We start from the raw sequence: 19,590 nt of genomic DNA, 5'->3' as shown, positions 1-19,590 counted from the left end.
GTGTTGAATTTTAACACAGAGCTCTCAGCTGTGAATGTACACCACTGATCAGCACGTCCTGGCTCTGAATCATTGGCCGGGACTTGCTGACAGGCTCCCTCTGTGTTCAATCACAGCAAAAGCCAGTGTGGGGCACGCATGAGCGCACTCTAAACCCAGAACTAGGCAGCAATGTAGCAGTACATCAGCGGCCACCCGTCCGCAATACAATACAGGCAGTCATTAAGTGGTTAAAGTACAAAGCATTTCTAGCATGTGTCATCTATTTTCTATTTAACCTTGGTTTTTAGCAGTGCGTGCAATTTTAAACCTAGATGTAAAATTTTACTAAATGTAACAGTTGAAATTGTGCAGATTTAAGTAGTTGAAAGTTACCCCTTTCACGTGGGTAATCCGTTCATGTCCGTCTGTCAGTTTTTCTTGCGTCTATTTACACCCGCCTACCTCTGGGTCTGACCTGGTACACTAATAAAAATGGAAGGAGAGCCGTCCTCTTCCGTTTAGACAGATTGGATCGGAGGGTAGTTTGGTGTAAATGGACAGCGGTGTCTGTTTACTCCTAGAGTAAAGTGGACACTGATGTGTCATCTGCCTGCTCTTCTCTGAACAGCGGGGGATCAGCGAGCTGACTAAAAATAAAGCCCGATTAAGAACAACTTTTCTAGGAGTATTGTGGATGTATAAAATCATTTTGCCGTATAACATGCACTTTTTTCCCTTGAAAATAGGGAGAAAATCGTGGGTGCGTGTTATACGCTGACAGCGTAACTTGAAGGGGGGGGGGGGGACAAGTACCGCCGGAAATCACCAAGCCGTCATCTCCTCTCCGCTCGGCTCTCACGTCACACACACAGTCCCACCTTCGCCACCGGCATTGGACCAGTGTTCTGTCTATCACAGGAGCTGGTCCAATGCCGATAGCAGAGGCGGGACTGTGTGTGTCACTGCTGACTGAGAGCCGAGGAAACAGATGATGTCTCTGTGATTTCATATGAGATAGTGAGCTGCATTGATGGGGGAGATGGGCACAAAACAGGCTGCAGATGAGCACAAAACAGGTTGCAGATGGGGAAAGAACAGGTTGGGGATGGGGAGAGAACAGGCTGCGGATGGGAAGAGAACAGGCTGCGGATGGGGAGAGAACAGGGAGAGAACAGGCTGCGGATGGGGAGAGAACAGGGAGAGAACAGGCTGCGGATGGGGAGAGAACAGGGAGAGAACAGGCTGCGGATGGGGAGAGAACAGGCTGCGGATGGGGAGAGAACAGGCTGCGGATGGGGAGAGAACAGGCTGCGGATGGGGAGAGAACAGGGAGAGAACAGGCTGCGGATGGGGAGAGAACAGGCTGCGGATGGGGAGAGAACAGGCTGCGGATGGAGAGAGAACAGGCTGCGGATGGAGAGAGAACAGGCTGCGGATGGGGAGAGAACAGGGAGAGAACAGGCTGCGGATGGGGAGAGAACAGGGAGAGAACAGGCTGCGGATGGGGAGAGAACAGGCTGCGGATGGGGAGAGAACAGGCTGCGGATGGGGAGAGAACAGGCTGCGGATGGGGAGAGAACAGGGAGAGAACAGGCTGCGGATGGGGAGAGAACAGGCTGCGGATGGGGAGAGGACAGGCTGCGGATGGAGAGAGAACAGGCTGCGGATGGGGACAGAACAGGCTGCGGATGGGGACAGAACAGGCTGCGGATGGGGACAGAACAGGCTGCGGATGGGGACAGAACAGGCTGCAGATGGGCACAGAACAGGCTGCAGATGGGCACAGAACAGGCTGCAGCTTCAAAGTGGTTTGCAGTTTGGAGGGTGTGAAGGGTTTATTATTTATTTTTTATTCTCTAATGTGTGTTTGATTGGTGCTTGTGAAAATTAAGAAATGTCACTAAACCAAATGGAGTGGCACATCTAAGTCAGCCAATGACAGAGAAGAGGATAAATATATACAGTAGATAGAATCTCATTTTTTTATTTCATTTTTAAATATGGTATATAAAGTGTTGGGGTATAAGCAGTAACCTATTGCAGGGTGAGCCTACCATCTTAAAAATATGATATTCCTTTGGAGAATACCAGAGGCAAGAATTACAATATGCCAACAGATACTTAGTAGTTTGCTCACCAAAGATATTGCTTAGGAGTTATTAGTGACTTTACTCACCTCCATGCCTGAGGACAAGTTTCCACATTCACTGAGACAATTACTCGAACATTCACTGGTAAAGGATCAATGAGCCATTTCATATGCTTTTCTGGTTGCTGTGAATAAAAGAAATGATGGGTTAGTAGCCTTTGCATACTATTTAAACATTATTATACAGCTTATTTAAACAAACCCTTTTATTATAGAAGACAGCGCTGTATCCTGGCCTAGGCGGACAAGGCCCAGGCCTAGGGCAGCACGGAAAGAGTCCGTGCCGGCTTGCGCTACACTGTTAGTGTAGCAGCAGTCTTATTGGGTGGACTGGACTGAGAGGCAAATTAGTCTAGCGCCCCCATAAAGCGGCCACAGTTCTTCTGGTATGCGGGCGGCATTCCGCAACTGTGGGGGGGGGGGGTGGACGCCACTTCTAATTTTGACTGTCCTATCATCCTGGACCACAAACCTTCCTCGCTGTGCTATGTTTTCTACTGCACCATTGGCATTGTTATATCTTCTTAGTCCTCTCCATAAAACTATCAGAAATTTGTGCTTAAAGTAGAACTATTGGCAACGCTTTTTTTTTTTTTTTTTTCATTTTGGTTAGAATAAGGGAGGGTTATAGCCCCTGTCAGTTTATTATTTACCATCCCATTGCAGAGATTTCCCTTCACTTCCTGCCCCATAGCCAAACAGGAAGTGAGAGGAAAAATGCAAATTAAGGGAATCTCCATTGCCCCCCCATAGAACTAGTGTCCCCACTCGAAAATTTCAAGGCAAGTCTTAAACAGTAATGGGTGTGGCCTTGACAGGAGGGGGGTGGGTCATATTTAAATTATGGGGTATACGAGTTTAGTCAGGCCTAGGGCAGCACAAAACCTAAATACACTATTGATTGTACATAAAAAGGATGGTATTTTCTTCTACGACACAATGTCACCAAAAAAAAATAAAAAAATAATTGTAGAGCTAATACCTGGGTTCTTATTAGAGATCCAATATAATTTCCATTTTTATCATGGTGTGCAATGCTTGTAAACTAAAATAATACAACTTTGTAAAACAACGTATTCTTACCTCTATTTGGTCAATGGAGTCAATAATGACGATGATGTTCCCCTGGTAGCGAATGGAAAGTTTTTCAAGCCAGTGAGGAAATTCTTCTAAGAACTTTCCAGGATCCATTGAGAGCGATGAGACTGACCAGGAATGTTGCATTAGCTGAAGAGAGAAATACATGTGGTTTTATTTGTGATGTACTAAGAACAGTGAATTTTTTTTGTACTCATCCTAAAAGTGTTACTAAACCCGCAACAGTAAAATCAGTCTCTATATGCAGTAAAGCAAGCTTGTTCTAATTGCTGTGCAACCTAAGGGGTTTATCCTCCGCATTGTGTAAAAAGGCTGTTTGATCCTGTCTTCTCTGATCCTCCCCTTCTTTCACAGTCCCCAATCCATATCCCGATAGAACAGAGCCCCAGGAGAAACTCTGCGCATGCTTAATTTGGTGTGTATTGCTAGAGAGTTTTTTTGTTTTTTTGGGGGGGGGGGGGTGCATGTGATCAGCACAGGGCCAATCAGCACTGCCCAGACAGAGGGTCAGGGGTCATGCAGCCTCATAGGACAGTCAGAGGAGAATGAAAACTCCTGCTATAAGTTTTAACCAGTGCTCAGCTGGACTGTTGACACTGACAGAAGTCACAAGAGTGCTATATACTGCTGATGAGAAAAGGTATTTAGCAGTTTATATTTACTAAAATTTCTATGTTTTGTGGGAGACCAGATATAGTGAATGCACGGTTTAGTGACACTTTAAATCCCTTCCTCCTAGATCCATTGGAGGACACAGCACACCAAATCTAAAAAGGGGCCAGCTTCTGTGGATATGCTTCTACACCCGCTCAAGACCTCAGTTTAGCATAGTTTTATGAGCAGGTAGGACATCGTTCTAGAGCTCTGCTGGATTTGGACTTTGCATGTAGTCCAGTGGTATCTGCCACACCAAACAAACATTCCATTGCAGACCCTTGATTCTGCAATGTACTTCTCAGTAGCTGCCAATAACGTGGCTGTAAACCCTTACATATAGCCTGTAAAAAGGCTGGCCTCAGGTGATACACAGGGATGAAAAAAATCCTCCTACATATGTTGTGCCTTTTTATCTACAGCCGTCTTTCCCCTACACCCATTCAAAGTGCAGAATTTAAACAGGATCTCTCAGCTCTGAAAAGCAGGGGGCAGAGAACTGAAGTTACATCAGTGAGGAGAGCTCTGAGAGCTGATTGGAGGGCGCCCCCCCACCCCCACCCCCTTCACACAGCACACAGGAACCTTTTTTCTCTTGGCTGTCAAGAAAACTTGTCAGAAGTGATTGATGATGGAAATAGCAGAGGAATTCATTTTTTTTAGTGATTATTAGGTGGAAGACACCTGCTGCCCACTTTTGGTTGGCTGTACCCAGTCCTTTTATTAGGACATTATTTTATTCATGTCTGCTTTGCATTATGTGGAATTGCTCACTTGTAGGTGTGCTGTATGTCTTGCTCCCCCCCAGTGGCTGTTCTGGTCTTTTCTTTCCCAGGAGCTGCAATGCCGATCCATCATCCATTGTACCCCGCTCGTCCCGTTCCTGGATGGGTGGCGCCAGTGAGATGCATCGTGTCGGGTACAGCGCCCGATGCATGGCACCGGTGCCTCCGACATGTCACGATGCTGGATCATGAAGCTTTTGTCACGTGATGCTGTGGAGGGTGTCACAGTCCTGTGTTGTCCTTTCCCCTACGACAACCAGGGCTGGTGGGGTTAATTTACAGTCCCGCCTTCCCCCCAGGCATTGTCCACCCAGCATTGGGAGGGATCCTTTGAGGGGCCTGCGGGGCTATAAATTGCAGGGCTCAGACACCAGTTATGCAATGCCTCCCAGGTTGTTGGACACACTTTATTTTTGGTCAGCATTATCTTGATCCTGGTAGGTACTAACCCTTCCCTTCTCACATTTGTCACTACATATTTACTTTTTTGACATTGCATTACTGGGGTACTCCCACGCACTGATGGCACTGCCTCACCAAGCTGCATATAGTTAGTTTCACATGTGGACTCTAATTAGACTTGTGCACAATGGAAAATTTCGTTTTGTTTCGGTTCGTTGTCATTCGTAAAATACATCATTTTGTTCTGTTATATTCGTTATGTTACGTTAATACGTTTTCGGATAATTCGTTATTATTCATAGAGTGTAGAATTCATTCGTTCGTATTCGTTGAAATTCGCTATTTATGTATGTATAGACATTCATGATAATGATTCGTAGTTTGGAAAGTCGTTTGTTTATTGAATCTTTTAACACACACAATGACAACGTCTCTTCTCCTCACCTCAAATACAATACAACACCCTTCTAACTCAGTTCTCAGGAATGCACTTTGCCAGTAATCCATCCTTCGGCACAAAATTAATTAGCTGATTGGACTATAAGATTTACTTTGAGCTGACCTTCTGTTTCATTAGATGATTAAAGAATTACTGAATCATGTCGAATTCATTTGAATTAATTCGTTATATTTCTTTCATATTCGTTGTTATTAGTTATTTTTTTATTCAGACATTCGGATGCATCCGAAAGATGCAAAATTCGGCCGAATTTTGATTCGTTACGAAACAAATTGCACAAGCCTAACTCTAATTTAATTCAGCTGTGCAGGTTACCTTTACCATTCACAATTGTACCATAAGGTTGCTCTTGGCTATTTAATCATTATTTGATTATTTTCTCACCAATTTTTTATTTTTTCATCCTTTATTTTTTTCTAATTTATTAGTGCACACTCTTTTTTCTAGCCACAATCCTTGCAGGCCATGCTGGACGGTTCTGTTTGCCCATTTTTCCATCTGTCTTGTTTTGCTCTGGCGGACCATTTTGGATCCTTTACCCACAGCTCCAGGGGTCAGACGCCTCTGGTGAGACTTTGGCATGAGGCGTCCTGCATCTCTGTGAGTATGGATCCCTTAGTTTGATTCCCACATTTCAATCTACCTGATACATTTCCATGTTCATTACTATGTTATATCTTTATAGATTATGTCTATGCATCAACCCCTGAAGAGTGAGACTGAACTCATGAAATGTGTTGGCTCACCATAGATGCTATGACACACTTACCATGGACTATTTGATTACTGTATGTAACCATGTAATGGATTTGTATATTTGGGCCAACTGTTTGTCATCATGACACCTTTTTCCAGTGTTATTGCTGGCATATACTTAATAAACCTGTACTATGTTTAATGATTAATTCCGGAAGAGGTCCGGAAGTGATGTTGCATACACACGGTCGGACTAAGTTGACGGAAAATCCGATTGTACATAACGTGATGACGTTATTTCGTTACGACGGGACTAAGTTCAGGCTAGTAGCCAATAGCTTTGGGCTAGGAATTTGATCTGAGCATGCGTGGCACTTTTTCCATCGGAGTAGGCTACACATGATCGGAGTATGTCCGATCGGAGCATTTTGTCGGAAAATTTTACCGGCAAGTTGGAAAAGTTGGTCCATCGGATATTCCGACAGAAACAGTCCGATGGAGACCACACACAGTCGGAATATCTGACAAAACGGTCCGATAGGACACATTCCGTCGGAATCTCCAACCGTGTGTACAAGGGCTATGTGTTTTTTATTGAGACAAGTACACACTATAGAGGGATATGCTTTGTTCATATTTTATGTCTGAGGTTTACAACCACGTTAAATGAATGGCCTGGAGATGGAAGTTTCTCTGAGGCTTTCCTTTCCACCATGCTTATGCTAGAAAACAATCGTCTTACAGGGTTCACGACTGTACCTGGGAAGCTTGTTTCTGGTTATGTAAGTCCCAGGGATCCTGATTATGTTCTTTTTTGGTTGGTTAAGTACTTAGCATCCTCTAATCAGGAGTAGATCAATATATGGTGATCATAGCAGTTATTTTGTTGGTGGGAACACAAAATAGATATTAGGCTGGATTCACACTTATGTATTTTTAGTGCTTTTTGCATTTTGCAGATTTGCACTACAGAACGTGTTCCATAGGAAACCATGTTAAATGGGCTGTAGTGCAAATCTGCATTAGTGTGAATCCAGCCTTAGACAATAACACTGATTAAACGAGCCTGCAGCACCTTAGGATTTTTTTTCTGTTGCGATTCCCTGTTTGGTAGAATTTGTTATGTTAAATTACGAGGCAAATAATCACCACAGAAGTTGTAGAGATAAAAACTCCCAGCCACAAAAGGGCTAACGCCAATTTTGTTATACGGTTATGAAATCAAAACGGATAGGAAGCCCAGGCAACAGCTAAATACACAACAGAAACACATACACAGTATGTCAATTGTTACCTGCCAAATGAGTAATAACGCTGTTCAGCCAGTCTTGTGACTCACACACTTCTACCACACTACACAGCCATGCAGGTGACACTAACATTTCTTGGTTCAGATTGCAGCTTCCCCTGCAGCCTGCTCATTGGACAATAGGTGCTGACATTATTCATTATCCAATGACAAGGCAGCTGAATCTGCTTAGCCAGAGTTCCACGTTATCATTTTACAACTGAAAAAGGGTTTTGAGGTGTGACAGTCTGAAGTGTAATAAAACAAAGAAAGGCCCAATTTTTCATTAGCGACTGTAATTATTCCTACATGTATAAATTATTTGGGGAAAAAAAATACACAGAGGATTTTGCCCAAACAAGGAATCCACAAATCTAGAACACTATGGGGTTGATGTAGTAAAACTGGAGAGTGAAACATCTGGTGCAGCTCCGCATAGAAATCAAATCAGCTTCCAGGTTTGTTTTTTGTTTTTTTATTAACACTTGAACAAGCTGAAGATAGAAGCGGATTTGCTACCATGCACAGCTGCACCAGATTTTGCACTTTCCAGCTTTAGTAAATCAACCCCTATATGTGTTTGTATATGTATTTTTTATTTTTATTTTTTTATCAGGGAGTGGAAAGGATATGCTATTGCTTTTTAATGGACCCCTAACGGGCAGCTTTATAACTGACAGCAAGGATGAGCTCAGGCGTGTTCGCAACTCCACGTGCCCGCCAGGGAGCTGACACTCTAATCACAGGCAGTGAGACGTTTCCCGTTCCGTGGCTGCACAGATCGGGAAATGTCTCACTACCTGTGATTAGCGCTGCGGAGTGTCAGCTACGGGCACGTGGAGTTGCAAACATGCCGGAGCTCATCCTTAACGGCCAGCAAATATCACTATCATTACACTCCACAAGGAAACACATACTGCGACCACATGACTGCTTTTTCAGTAGACCCCCAAGTGTCAGACCAGTAAATGCTTTAGTGTATTATTGTATATCAAACTGTAATCTAAGTCTACACGTCTCAGGCATAGAAGCATATAGCTAAAAACCTTATATTCATGCAATTTATGTCTTAGCTACACAAGCATTATTGTTAGCTTCATATTTCACTACTAATTTAGTTAAGGAAATTTACACATGTGGCAATAGACAGGCAAGCATCCAGTATGGAATACATTAAAGTGATATTATAGCCATTTTTTTTACTTAACCACTTCAATACCGGGCACTTAAACACCTTCCTGCCCAGACCAATTTTGAGCTTTCAGCACTGTCGCACTTTGAATGACAATTGCGCGGTCATGCTACAATGTACCCAAATTACATTTTTATCATTTTTTTCCCACAAATGGAGCTTTCTTTTGGTGGTATTTGATCACCTCTACGGTTTTTATTTTTTGCTAAACAAATAAAAAAATACCGAAAATTATTATTATTTTTTTTTTTTTTCAGTTTCAAAACTTTGTAAATAAGTACGTTTTCTCCTTCACTGATGGGCACTGATAAGGCGGCACTGATGGGCACCAATGATGTGGCACCAATGAAGTGGCACTGATGAGGTGGCATTGATGGACACTGATATGTGGCACTGATAGGTGGCACTGATGGGCGACACGGATGGGCACTGATAGGTGGCACAAATTGGCACTGATTGGCACGGATTTGCATGGATGGGCGGCACAGATGGGCATAGATGGGTGGCACAGATGGGCATGGATAGGCGGCACAGGTGGGCACTGATAGGCGGCACAGGTGGGCACTGATAGGCGGCATTGTATTATGTTGTACTGTACTAATGGATGCCAATCAGTGCCAAACAATAATGAATGCCAATCAGTGATGCCGATTGTGGGCACCGATTGGCATCCATTGTGGGCACTGACTGGCATCCCTGGTGGTCTAGGGAGGATTACCTTGTCCTGGGCATCCCTGGTGGTCTGGTGGCATCCCTGGTGGTCCAGTGTGGGCATCCTCGGGGGGGGGGGGGGGGGCTGCGCTGATAACGAACAGCACAGACCCCCCCCTGTCAGAGGAGCAGCCGATCGGCTCTTCTCTACTCGCGTCTGAAAGACGCGAGTGAGGAAAAGCCAATCACCGGCTTTTCCTATTTACACTGTGATCAGCCGTGATTGGACACGGCTGATCACGTGGTAAAGAGTCTCCGTCTGAGACTCTTTACCGAGATCGTAGTTGCAGGGTGTCAGACTGACACCCCGCAACAACGATTGCTGCGATGCGTGCCCCCGGGGGCGCGCAACGGCTTAAAATCCTGATCACGTCATATGACGTCCGATCAGGATTATGACACCACTTTGCCACCGTCAATTGCCTATAGGGCGGGCGGCAAGTGGTTAAACTAACAAACATGTTATAGTTACTTGCTCTGTGCAGTGGTTTTGCACAGAGCAGCCCTGATCCTTCTCTTCATGGGTCCCTCGCTGGCGCTCCTGGCCCCTCCCTCCTGCCGAGAGTTCCCAAAGCAAGCAGCTTGCAATGGGGGCACCCAAGCTGGCTCACTCCCGAGCCTGCTTGGGCATGTCCATTCACACACAGCATTGCAGCTCAGCCCCACCCCCTTTCTTTCATCATTGGCTCACTGAATGCGATTGACAGCAGCAGGAGACAACGGGGAGTGAGAGTCCCAAGAGAGACAAGTCTCTCGTGCACATTGCTGGATCATGATGGAGCTTAGGTACGTATTTGGGGGGAGGGGCTCCTGCACACAAATTTTTCACCTTCATGCATAGAATGTATGAAGGTAAAAAACCTTGAGCCTTTAAAACCACTTTAAGACTAGGTGCACACTAGAACGGAGTGCAGGAAACCCACAGCAGGTATTAATGTTAAGGTAATGGCACCCCAAACGCAGACCCACTTTTGCTGCAATGTAGTGCGATCTGAGCCCATTCAAAATGAATAGGCTCAAATCGCACTGCACTAAATCACATGTGAATCAAACAGGAATATGCAACATGCTCCTGTGTGAACTGGGGCTTAAGGACAAGCGCACTTTTTTTTTTTTTTTTTTTTCTAACTTAATGGAGTAATGTGCCTCGCACACATAGCACACTTATTGATTTAGCAATATAAATGTTACATCTTTTTTCCACATAAACTAATATTTTGCCATGGTATTACTAAAGGCTGGTATATACTACTAGTTTTTTTTTGGGTTGAACGAAAAAAAAAAAACCTGACAGCTCCGGTCTAACGGTAGAACATCGATCTCCCCGACTGAGCTGTTGTGTTCTGACAGGGGGACGCCTCGCCCCCGTGCCAGAACACTCCAATCAGCGCTCTCTGCCATAGGCTGAAAGCACTGATCGGGAGCCGGTCGGCTGCTGGTTTTCCAGCATGCTCATCTGACAGAAGCCAGGCAAACAGCTGGCTTCTGTGAAACCAAGTGCCTTACATACGGGCCGAATGTCGGCTGCTTTTTATTGAACCCAGGAGTAACGCTTAAGAAGCCTGGATGATCACTTAGTAATGATGTAAGTAGCAACTATTTTGGTTAATTTTAGTTTCAGTCATTTGTTTGTTTATTAAAAGTCAGCAGCTACAAAAAGTGTAGCTGCTGACTTTTAATAAACAGGCACTCACCTGTCCCACGGTCCAGCTGTGTACTCACCACAGCCGTGTTCTCCCCGTGTCCTCCTGGCATCTCTACTATGGGCACCCGGCTGTGACAGCTTGCGGCTTCACAGCCGGGTGCCGCCTGCACATGCTCGAGCGGCGCTGCAATTTGTGACTGGCCCCAAAGTCTTCTAGGACCTGTCATGTGTCCCAGAATACTGCAGGAAGGAAAACTTCTGATTCTGATCGCGTAGCTGACCGGAACATAAGTGGGAGCAGGTACCTACCAAAATCGGCTACCTGCCCCCTCCTCCCCAAAAGCTCGGTTTCCCAAACAGGAGTCAGGGAGGAGGCCTTAAAGCAGAAGTTTCCCTTTTGGGTTGAACTCCGCTTTAAGTTAGGCCGAGCATGGGAAAATCTTACATTATGTGGGAAATTTATATTGCAGATTTAATAAGTGTGTTCTAGGCTCAACTGAAAACAAAGGCACAGCTGTCCTTTAAGCATATCTATTGTCAAAATAGAAAATTAATTTTGTTTTGTTTTTCATGTTGTATTTTAATTATTTGTAGCCTATTAATCTGAATGGTCTTAAACTTACTTTGGGAAGCACATTTACTTTCTTGAATTCTGTGATGCATATTGTTTAAGTAATAATGGAGAAAAAAAAAACACTTCTGGTTTAACCAATAATTTTTTGTGCATCCAGTACTTGGTGGAGAAACTCTTGTTGGCAAGCACAGAGGGAAGATGTTTCTTGTAGTTGGTTATCAAGTTTGCACACGTCAGGAGTGATTTTGGTCCACTGTTCTTTACAGACCTTCTCTAAATCTTAAAGTGTTTGTTAACCCCCCAAAACAAAAATAATATAGATTTTTTTGGTACCTTAAAGCAGATTAAATAGCACAGTGCATGTGCTGTGTAATCTGCCCACCTCTAAACTATAAAAAAAAAAAATGAATCTGGCACTTCCTGTATCCACCCTCTAATTAGATCACGAAAATCAGGGCACCTCCCCCCGGATCACCATGGTCTAATTGCAGGTCTCCGTCATACGCTGCTGTCCCCTCTGCTCTCCTGTCTTCCCCCTCACCTCCCTCCTTCCTGCATCTCAGCTCCTGTCTCCATCTCTGCCCCAACTGCCCTGCCGATTCTAATAAAATTACAAATCTTTTTTCCTCCCTGCCAGATACTCTTTCAATATCCTGGCAGAGCACACTGTACCGTTCTTTTAGAAAAACAAGAGCTGTAAATGAAGTTTTAGCGCTGTCTGCAGGCCAGTCAGGTGACTCTCGGCTCCACAGCTCTAAATCAGTATTTACAACGCTCGTTTTTCTATAAGAAAGGTACAGTGTGCTCTGCCAGGCTCTAATAGAGAGTCTGGCAGATTTGAGTTATATGGGTTAACAAACCCTTTAAGGTTTCTTGGCTGTCCCTTGGCAACTCAAAGTTTCAGCTCCCGACATACATTTTCTATGGGATTAAGATCTGGAGACTGGCTAGGCCCCTCCATGACCTTAATGTGCTCCTTCTTGAGTCACTCCATTGTTGCTTTGGTGATATGTCATTGTCATGCTAGAAGACCCATCTTCAGTGTTCTAGCTGAGAGAAGAAGGTTCTCATCCAAGATTTTACAATACACAGCCCTGTCAACTGGCCCCTCAATGCGGAAAAGTCGGCCTGTACCTTTAGCAGAGAAACAGCCCCAAAGCATAATTTTTCCACTTCCGTGCTTGACTGTAGAGATGGTGTTCTTAGGGTCAAACAATAAAGGTGTGTTGTGCTACAGTGATTGATATTAAAAATACTGAAAAAAATAAATGTATAAAATAGACAGTCCAGAAAAATCAGTCTCTCAAATGGACCATATGGTCAAATGGCAAACTCTATTATTCGACTGTGGATATGGTTATCCAGTCCCTTCACCAACTGAACATGCCACCACCACAATAGGTTGGACTCTTACCAGATAGCCTGGACCCTTTATTACAAAGGGTCAAACAGGCTTGATGAATATGTCCCAGTAGGGGTCCTCAGCAGGGGATGTACAAAAAAACCCACGTCAGGAACAGCTCCAGAGCATCCAGGGGACTCCACCCAAATGACAATTGTGTAGTCAGACCCAAATAAGATGCTGTATAGTGTAAAACCTCTTAAAGCGGCTGTATACCCATTCAAGCATGTTTCTTTAAATATAATCAATGTAACCTATTGTACTTTTTTTTGGCTTCCCACCTGCATGCCTTCTCTATAATCCTTTGTTTTCTTTTTAATGATGTCACCGGCGCATGCGCTGTTAGCCCTATTTTTCTGGCAAGCTATATGTGCTGGAAAAATACTGTGTATATGCTGGGGCGGCGTCATTTTCTGATGTCGGCGTCAGCCCCGACACTCCTTCCCCATTGAGAAGTTGGGCAGCTGCAAGATCAGCTCCTATTGGCTGTACACGGTTGCCATAGTAAACTGAACCGGAAATGAGGCTTGGCTGCGGGACATAACATGCACTCACGAGATTATGGCCACTGAGACAGAGTGAGGATGGAAATAAATTATTGCTGAGACACAGAAGACAGGAGTTGCAATGGCGGCAGCTGCATATAACCCGGAGCATTCACAAGTTTATCCTATCAAGTAAGAAGGTTCTTTTTGCAAACTGTGTGTGGCGCTTAGATTATAAACAGCAACATGATGGAGCTCCAGATGACGTCACTGTGACGAAACACATAGGGTGTGGCCATACAACGTGCACTTTCTACATAGACGGCAGCGGCCAGCGGTATTTTAACAAAGCGATCTGTGATCATTGTTATGTGAGTAGCTTTCTTTTTAATAAATCAACTGTCAATACATACTACACCATGGATTTGTATTTTCCTTATTATACATAACGCGGACACAATACCAGCGGAAGAGCAGGCGTCTCCCAGGACAACATCAAGCCAATGCCAGAGAGCAGCACAGTGGCTCATACTGTGGAGGCTGATCCACCCCAATAGGGGTAAGATTTCTGGTGAGGGTAATCACATTACTATTCACTGTGAAGCGCACCGGGAGAAGCTTTTGTTTCATAAAGAAAACCATAATTTTTTGTGCACTATCCACTTTTGTTTATTTTCAAGTGCGGGACTTTCACTTATTGTCATTTTTTAATGTTATCATCACTTTGTGTTTATGAACTTTATTTATTAATTTCATTCAGGAGTATGTTTCTTGATTTGTTCAAATATTAATTTAAGCACTGTATACATGATATTTATAGTGACCTAGGCACTTAGAGCAGCACCTTTTATTTTATTTTTATTTTTTATTTTTTCTCATAGGTTGAATACACACAACATCTTTAGTTTCACCTAGTATTTTCGGGATTTTTTTGGATTTTTTGTGTTTCACTACTATCAGTTTACTATTTGCCAGCACGCTGACAAATTTTTCACTTATGGGTTTTTTCACTAATATTTTAACTACTTGCTTACTGGGCACTTAAACACCCCTCCTGCCCAGACCAATTTTCAGCTTTCGGTGCTCTCACACTTTGAATGACAATTACTCAGTCATGCAACACTGTAACCAAATTAATTTTTTGTCCTTTTTTTCCCACAAATAGAGCTTTCTTTTGGTGGTATTTGATTACCTCTGGGGTTTTTATTTTTTGCGCTATAAATGAAAAAAGACCGAAAATTTTGAAAAAAAAACGCATATTTCTTTGTTTCTGTGACAAAATTATGCAAATTATAAATTTTTCTTCAGAAATTTTGGCCACAATTTATACTGCTACATATTTTTTGTAAAAATAACCCAAATTAGTAGATATTATTTGGTCTTTGTGAAAGTTAGAGAGTCTACAAGCTGTGGTGCGAATCGCACAAAATTGATCACATCTGATGTACTGGTGGCCTATCTCACTTCATGTGACCCGAACAAGCCAAGAAAGTACAAATACCCCCCAAATGACCCCTTTTTGGAAAGTAGACATTCCAAGGTATTTAGTAAGAGGCATAGTGAGCTTTTTGATGTTGTCATTTTTTTCCCACAATTCTTTGCAAAATTAAGATTTTTCATTTTTTTTTATTTTTTCCACAAAATTGTCATTGTAATAGGTTATTTCTCTCACATGGCATGTGTATACCACAAATGACACCCCCAAAAAAATTCTGCTACTCCTCCTGAGTATTACAATACCACATCTGTGGGACTTTTTCACAGCCTGGCCACATAGAGAGGCCCAACATGCAGGGAGCGCCATCAGGTGTTCTAGGAGCATAAATTATACATCTAATGCCGCGTACACACGATCAATCGGGTGGAAAAGGCCGGCAAACTCAAGTCCGCCGGACAATCCCACCGTGTGTAGCCTCCGGCGGACTTTTTTGACCTGAAAGTACGGCGGACTTGGAAAGTAGTTTTGCACTCCAATCTTCCCGCCGGACTTGCATTTCGGCGGACAATCCGGTTGTGCGTATGCCAGTCTGCCGTACTTTTGAAATGAACAAACTTTTCCCGCCGGAGAAAAGTCCGCTCATTTTGAGCACGTCTCCAGGTAGGCGGGGCCCGCGAAGGATGCGTCGCTGGCCCCGCCACCTGGTATGGACTTATGGACTTGAAGGGGAACCCCAACGCCGAAAAAAAATCGGCGCGGGGGTCCCCCCCAGGTCCACATCAGACCCTTGCCCGGCCGGCCAGGAAAGGGGGGGGGGACGAGCAAGCACCCCCCCCCCTCCTGAGCCGTACCAGGCCGCGTGCCCTCAACATGGGGGGTGCCTTGGGGAAGGGAGAAGAACAGAAGAACAGAAGGCAGCGACGACAGCGGCGACAGAAGGCCGGGCCACCGCCTGTAAAAGAGCTAGAAGAAGGTGCGATGGCCCGGCAGAAGAACCGAAGAGGGGGACAAGACCCCCGAAGTCGGAAGAAGAGGGCGGCGGCGAGGAAGAAAGCCGGACTCCTCCGCTAGTAAAAGAGCTAGAAGAAGATAGTGGAGGAGTCCGGTGAGAAGACCCCCGAAGACGGAAGACCCCCGGAGCTGTGCAATAAACTATTTTATCTTGTGTGTTGTGTTTTTTTGTACTTTATTTTACAAGTGAATGGGTAGGGGTACATTGTACCCCATACTCATTCACATAGGGTGGGGGGCCGGTATCCGGGGGCCCCCTTATTAAAGGGGGCTCCCGGATTCCCATAAGCCCCCCGTCCGCAGACCCCGACAACCAACGACCAGGGTTGTCGGGAAGAGGCCCTTGTCCTCATCAACATGGGGACAAGGTGCTTTGGGGTGGGGGGGCCGCGCGGCCCCCCTTCCCCAAGGCGCCCCCCACGTTGAGGGCATGTGGCCTGGTATGGCTCAGGAGGGGGGGTGCTCCCTCGTCCCCTCCCCCTTTCCTGGCCGGTCGGGTAGCGTGCTCGGACAAGGGTCTGATGTGGACCTGGGGGGGACCCCTTTAAGTCCATACCAGGTGGCGGCGTTGGGGTTCCCCTTTAAGTCCATACCAGGTGACGGGGCCAGCGACGTCTCCTTCGCGGGCCCCGCCTACATGGAGACGCGCTCGAAATGAGCGGACTTTCCTCCGCGTGTGTGGGCGAGTGTGGGCGAGTCCGTTCATTTCAAAAGTAGGGCGGATAGTACGGCGGACTTAGTACGCCGTATTAGTCTGCTGAAAAAGTGCCGTGTGTGGGCAAGTAGCCCGTTCGGAAATTCCGCCGGGAAGTCCGCCAGACTAAGTCCGCCGGATAGTCCGCTACGTGTGTAGGCGGCATAACTTGTTGACTACCATTACACTTTTGAAGGCCCTGGAGCACCAGGACAATGACACGCGACACTGATGACAGATGGCACTGATACGTGGCAATGATGACAGATGGCACTAATATGTGGCACTGATGACAGATGGGACTTATACGTGGCACTGATACGTGGCACTGATGAAAGATGGCACTAATACGTGGCACTGATGACAGATGGCACTAATACGTGGCACTAATACGTGGCACCGATGGCGCGTGACACTGATGACAGATGGCACTGATAAGTGGCATTGATGACACGTGACACTGACAACAGATGGCACGTGACACTGACAGGTGGCACTGATGACAAATGGCACTAATATGTGGCACTGATGACACTATGTGGCACTGATGACACGTGGCACTGATGACAGATGGCACTGGGGACAAATGGCACTGACAACGGGTGGCACTGGGGACAGATAGCACTAACAGGTGGCACTGGGGGCAGGTAGCACTGGGGGAGGATGGCACTGGGGGAGCATGGCACTGGGGCGGATGGCACTTTTTTTTTTCCCCCACTTACGGCCGCTGCAGCCGTTCATCTCTCCCCTCTCACACGCTGTCTGTGTGAGGAGGGAGAGCGGCGCTGAGAGATGATCTCATATGTTTACATATGAGATCATCTCACATTGGACACGCTGATCGCGCTGTAAATGACCGTGGTGATTGGCCGCTTGCAGCGTTCTGTGTTTGCCTGTCTCCGGGGGACATGGCAAACACAAAACTTCCCCGATTTCACACTGAATTATCTTTTCACATACGCAGTATTATTTTTGTATTTATTTTCTTAGGATCAGCATTTTTCTTCCTCCAAAACATGTCAAATTAATGCCAAAGAGTCCAATTTTGGTCTCATGTGACCACAGCGCTTTCTCCCAATCCTTCTCTGAACCATTTAGATGTTCATTGGCAAACTTCAGACAGGCCTGTACATGTGCCTTCTTGAGAAGGGGGACCTTGCGGGCACTGCAAGATTTCAATCCATGGCAGTGTACTGTTTGTTGACTGTGGTCCCAATTGACCTGAGATCATTCACAAGTTTCTCCTGTGTAGTTCTGGGCTAATCCCTCATTTTTCTTATCCTTACCCCCATGAGGCGAAATCCTGCATGGAGCTCCAGACCGAGGGCAATTAATGGTCATTTTGGATTTATTCCATTTGGGAATAATAACTCCAACAGTTGTTGCCTTCTCACCAAACTTCTTGCCGATGTTCTTGTAGCCCATTCCAGCATTGTGTAGGTCTACAATATTGTCCCTGATGTCCTTTGACAGCTCTTTGGTCTTGCCCATGATGATGAGGTTTGAACTGAGGAAAGATATTCTGTGGACAGGTGTCTTTTATACACATAACAAGTTGTCATTAGGAGCACCTTCTTAAAGCGGAGGTCCACCCTAAAGTGGACCTTCCGCTCATCGGAACCCTCCCCCCCTCCGGTGCCACAATCGGCACCTTTCAGGGGGGGGGGGGGGTGCAGTTACCTGGATAATCCAGGTAACTGCACCCACTTCCGGGATAGCTCTCTGCGGAAAGGGGCGTAACTTACGCCCCTTTCCGCAAGTGCCCGCCCCTTCCCGCAAGTGCCCCGCTGCCTGCTGGGAAACACACAGATCCCAGAGGCAGCGGGGAACGTCCTTATTGCGCAGCGCGATTCGCGCATGCGCAGTAGGGAACCGGGAAATGAAGCCGAAAGGCTCCATTTCCTGATTCCCATACCCAAGATGGCGGCGGCAGGACCCGACAGACGACCTAGAGATCGGCTTCGGGTGCCGACATCGCGGGCGCGCTGGACAGGTAAGTGTCACTATTTTAAAAGTCAGCAGCTGCAGTATTTGTAGCTGCTGGCTTTAAAAAAAAAAAAAAACGCGGAGTCCCGGTGGACTCCCGCTTTAAATTGACAGGACTAATCTGCATACCACATGAGCACATACTGTAGCCAGTCTGTGGGAGCCAAAATTATTACATTGTTGGTTGGTAAGGGATCAAAAACTGACCTGCAACTCAATTTATAACATTTGGATCATGTGTTTTTATGGATTTTTGGTTGATATTCTGTTTCTATCATTTAAAATACACCTATGCTAACAATTCTAGACCCTGCATTTCATTGTGAGTGGGAAAAATGTACAAAATCTGCAGGGGATCAAATAATTTTTGCCGCTGTATGAACTAAAATTGTATGAAGTGATCATTGAACTACTTTAAAGTAGCCTCCAAAAAATAGTTTAAAGTGGAGCTCCAGGGTCCCCACATAAAGCTAAAGGTCAGCAGCTACAAATACTGTAGCTGTTGACTTTTAATATTAGAGCACTTACCTGTCCAGAAATCCAGCAAAATCCTTGTCCGAGCTGATTCTTCAATTAGCTATTGGGTGCTGGCACCGCCATTCTGACTAAGGGAACCTGGTAGTGAAGTCGGGTGCCTACTGTGCATGCGTGAAGCCCACTGTGCATTGCGAATAGGCTGCAGTCTTCTGGGAACTGTTAAGTGGGGGAAGGAGGGGGGCCCGGACGTGCATCTCAGTGCGCTGCAATGTGGCAGCAGAGAAAGTGTGTGTGGGGGGGGGGGGGGGGAGGCAGACAAGCAGGGTTCCCATTTTGGTTGGGACTCCGCTTTAACTGCATCTATGGTCAAAATGTAAAATCATTATATTCTTTTTCATATTGAAATTCATCTATTAAATTTTTATTAATATAAATGATCTTGAAATTTGTAAACTTACATT

General features: G+C 45.4%; 1 protein-coding gene across 1 annotated transcript in view; it reads right to left on the bottom strand.

Moving 5' to 3' along the window:
• The window catches only part of NPHP3 (nephrocystin 3), a 133,390-nt gene that overhangs the window by 54,266 nt on the left and 59,534 nt on the right, over positions 1-19,590 (bottom strand). The window contains exons 13-14 of the mRNA XM_077491526.1: positions 3,215-3,358; positions 2,159-2,256 (exon numbers count right to left, since the gene is read on the bottom strand). Of these exons, the coding sequence (XP_077347652.1) occupies positions 2,159-2,256; positions 3,215-3,358 (242 nt within the window). The remainder of the gene's footprint in view (positions 1-2,158; positions 2,257-3,214; positions 3,359-19,590) is intronic.

Source organism: Lithobates pipiens, unplaced genomic scaffold, assembly GCF_037356315.1.
Source record: "Lithobates pipiens isolate NorthernLeopardFrog02 unplaced genomic scaffold, aLitPip1_a1.2 Scaffold_19, whole genome shotgun sequence".
Taxonomy (NCBI): domain Eukaryota; kingdom Metazoa; phylum Chordata; class Amphibia; order Anura; family Ranidae; genus Lithobates; species Lithobates pipiens.
This window is presented reverse-complemented; position numbering and strand designations above follow the sequence as displayed.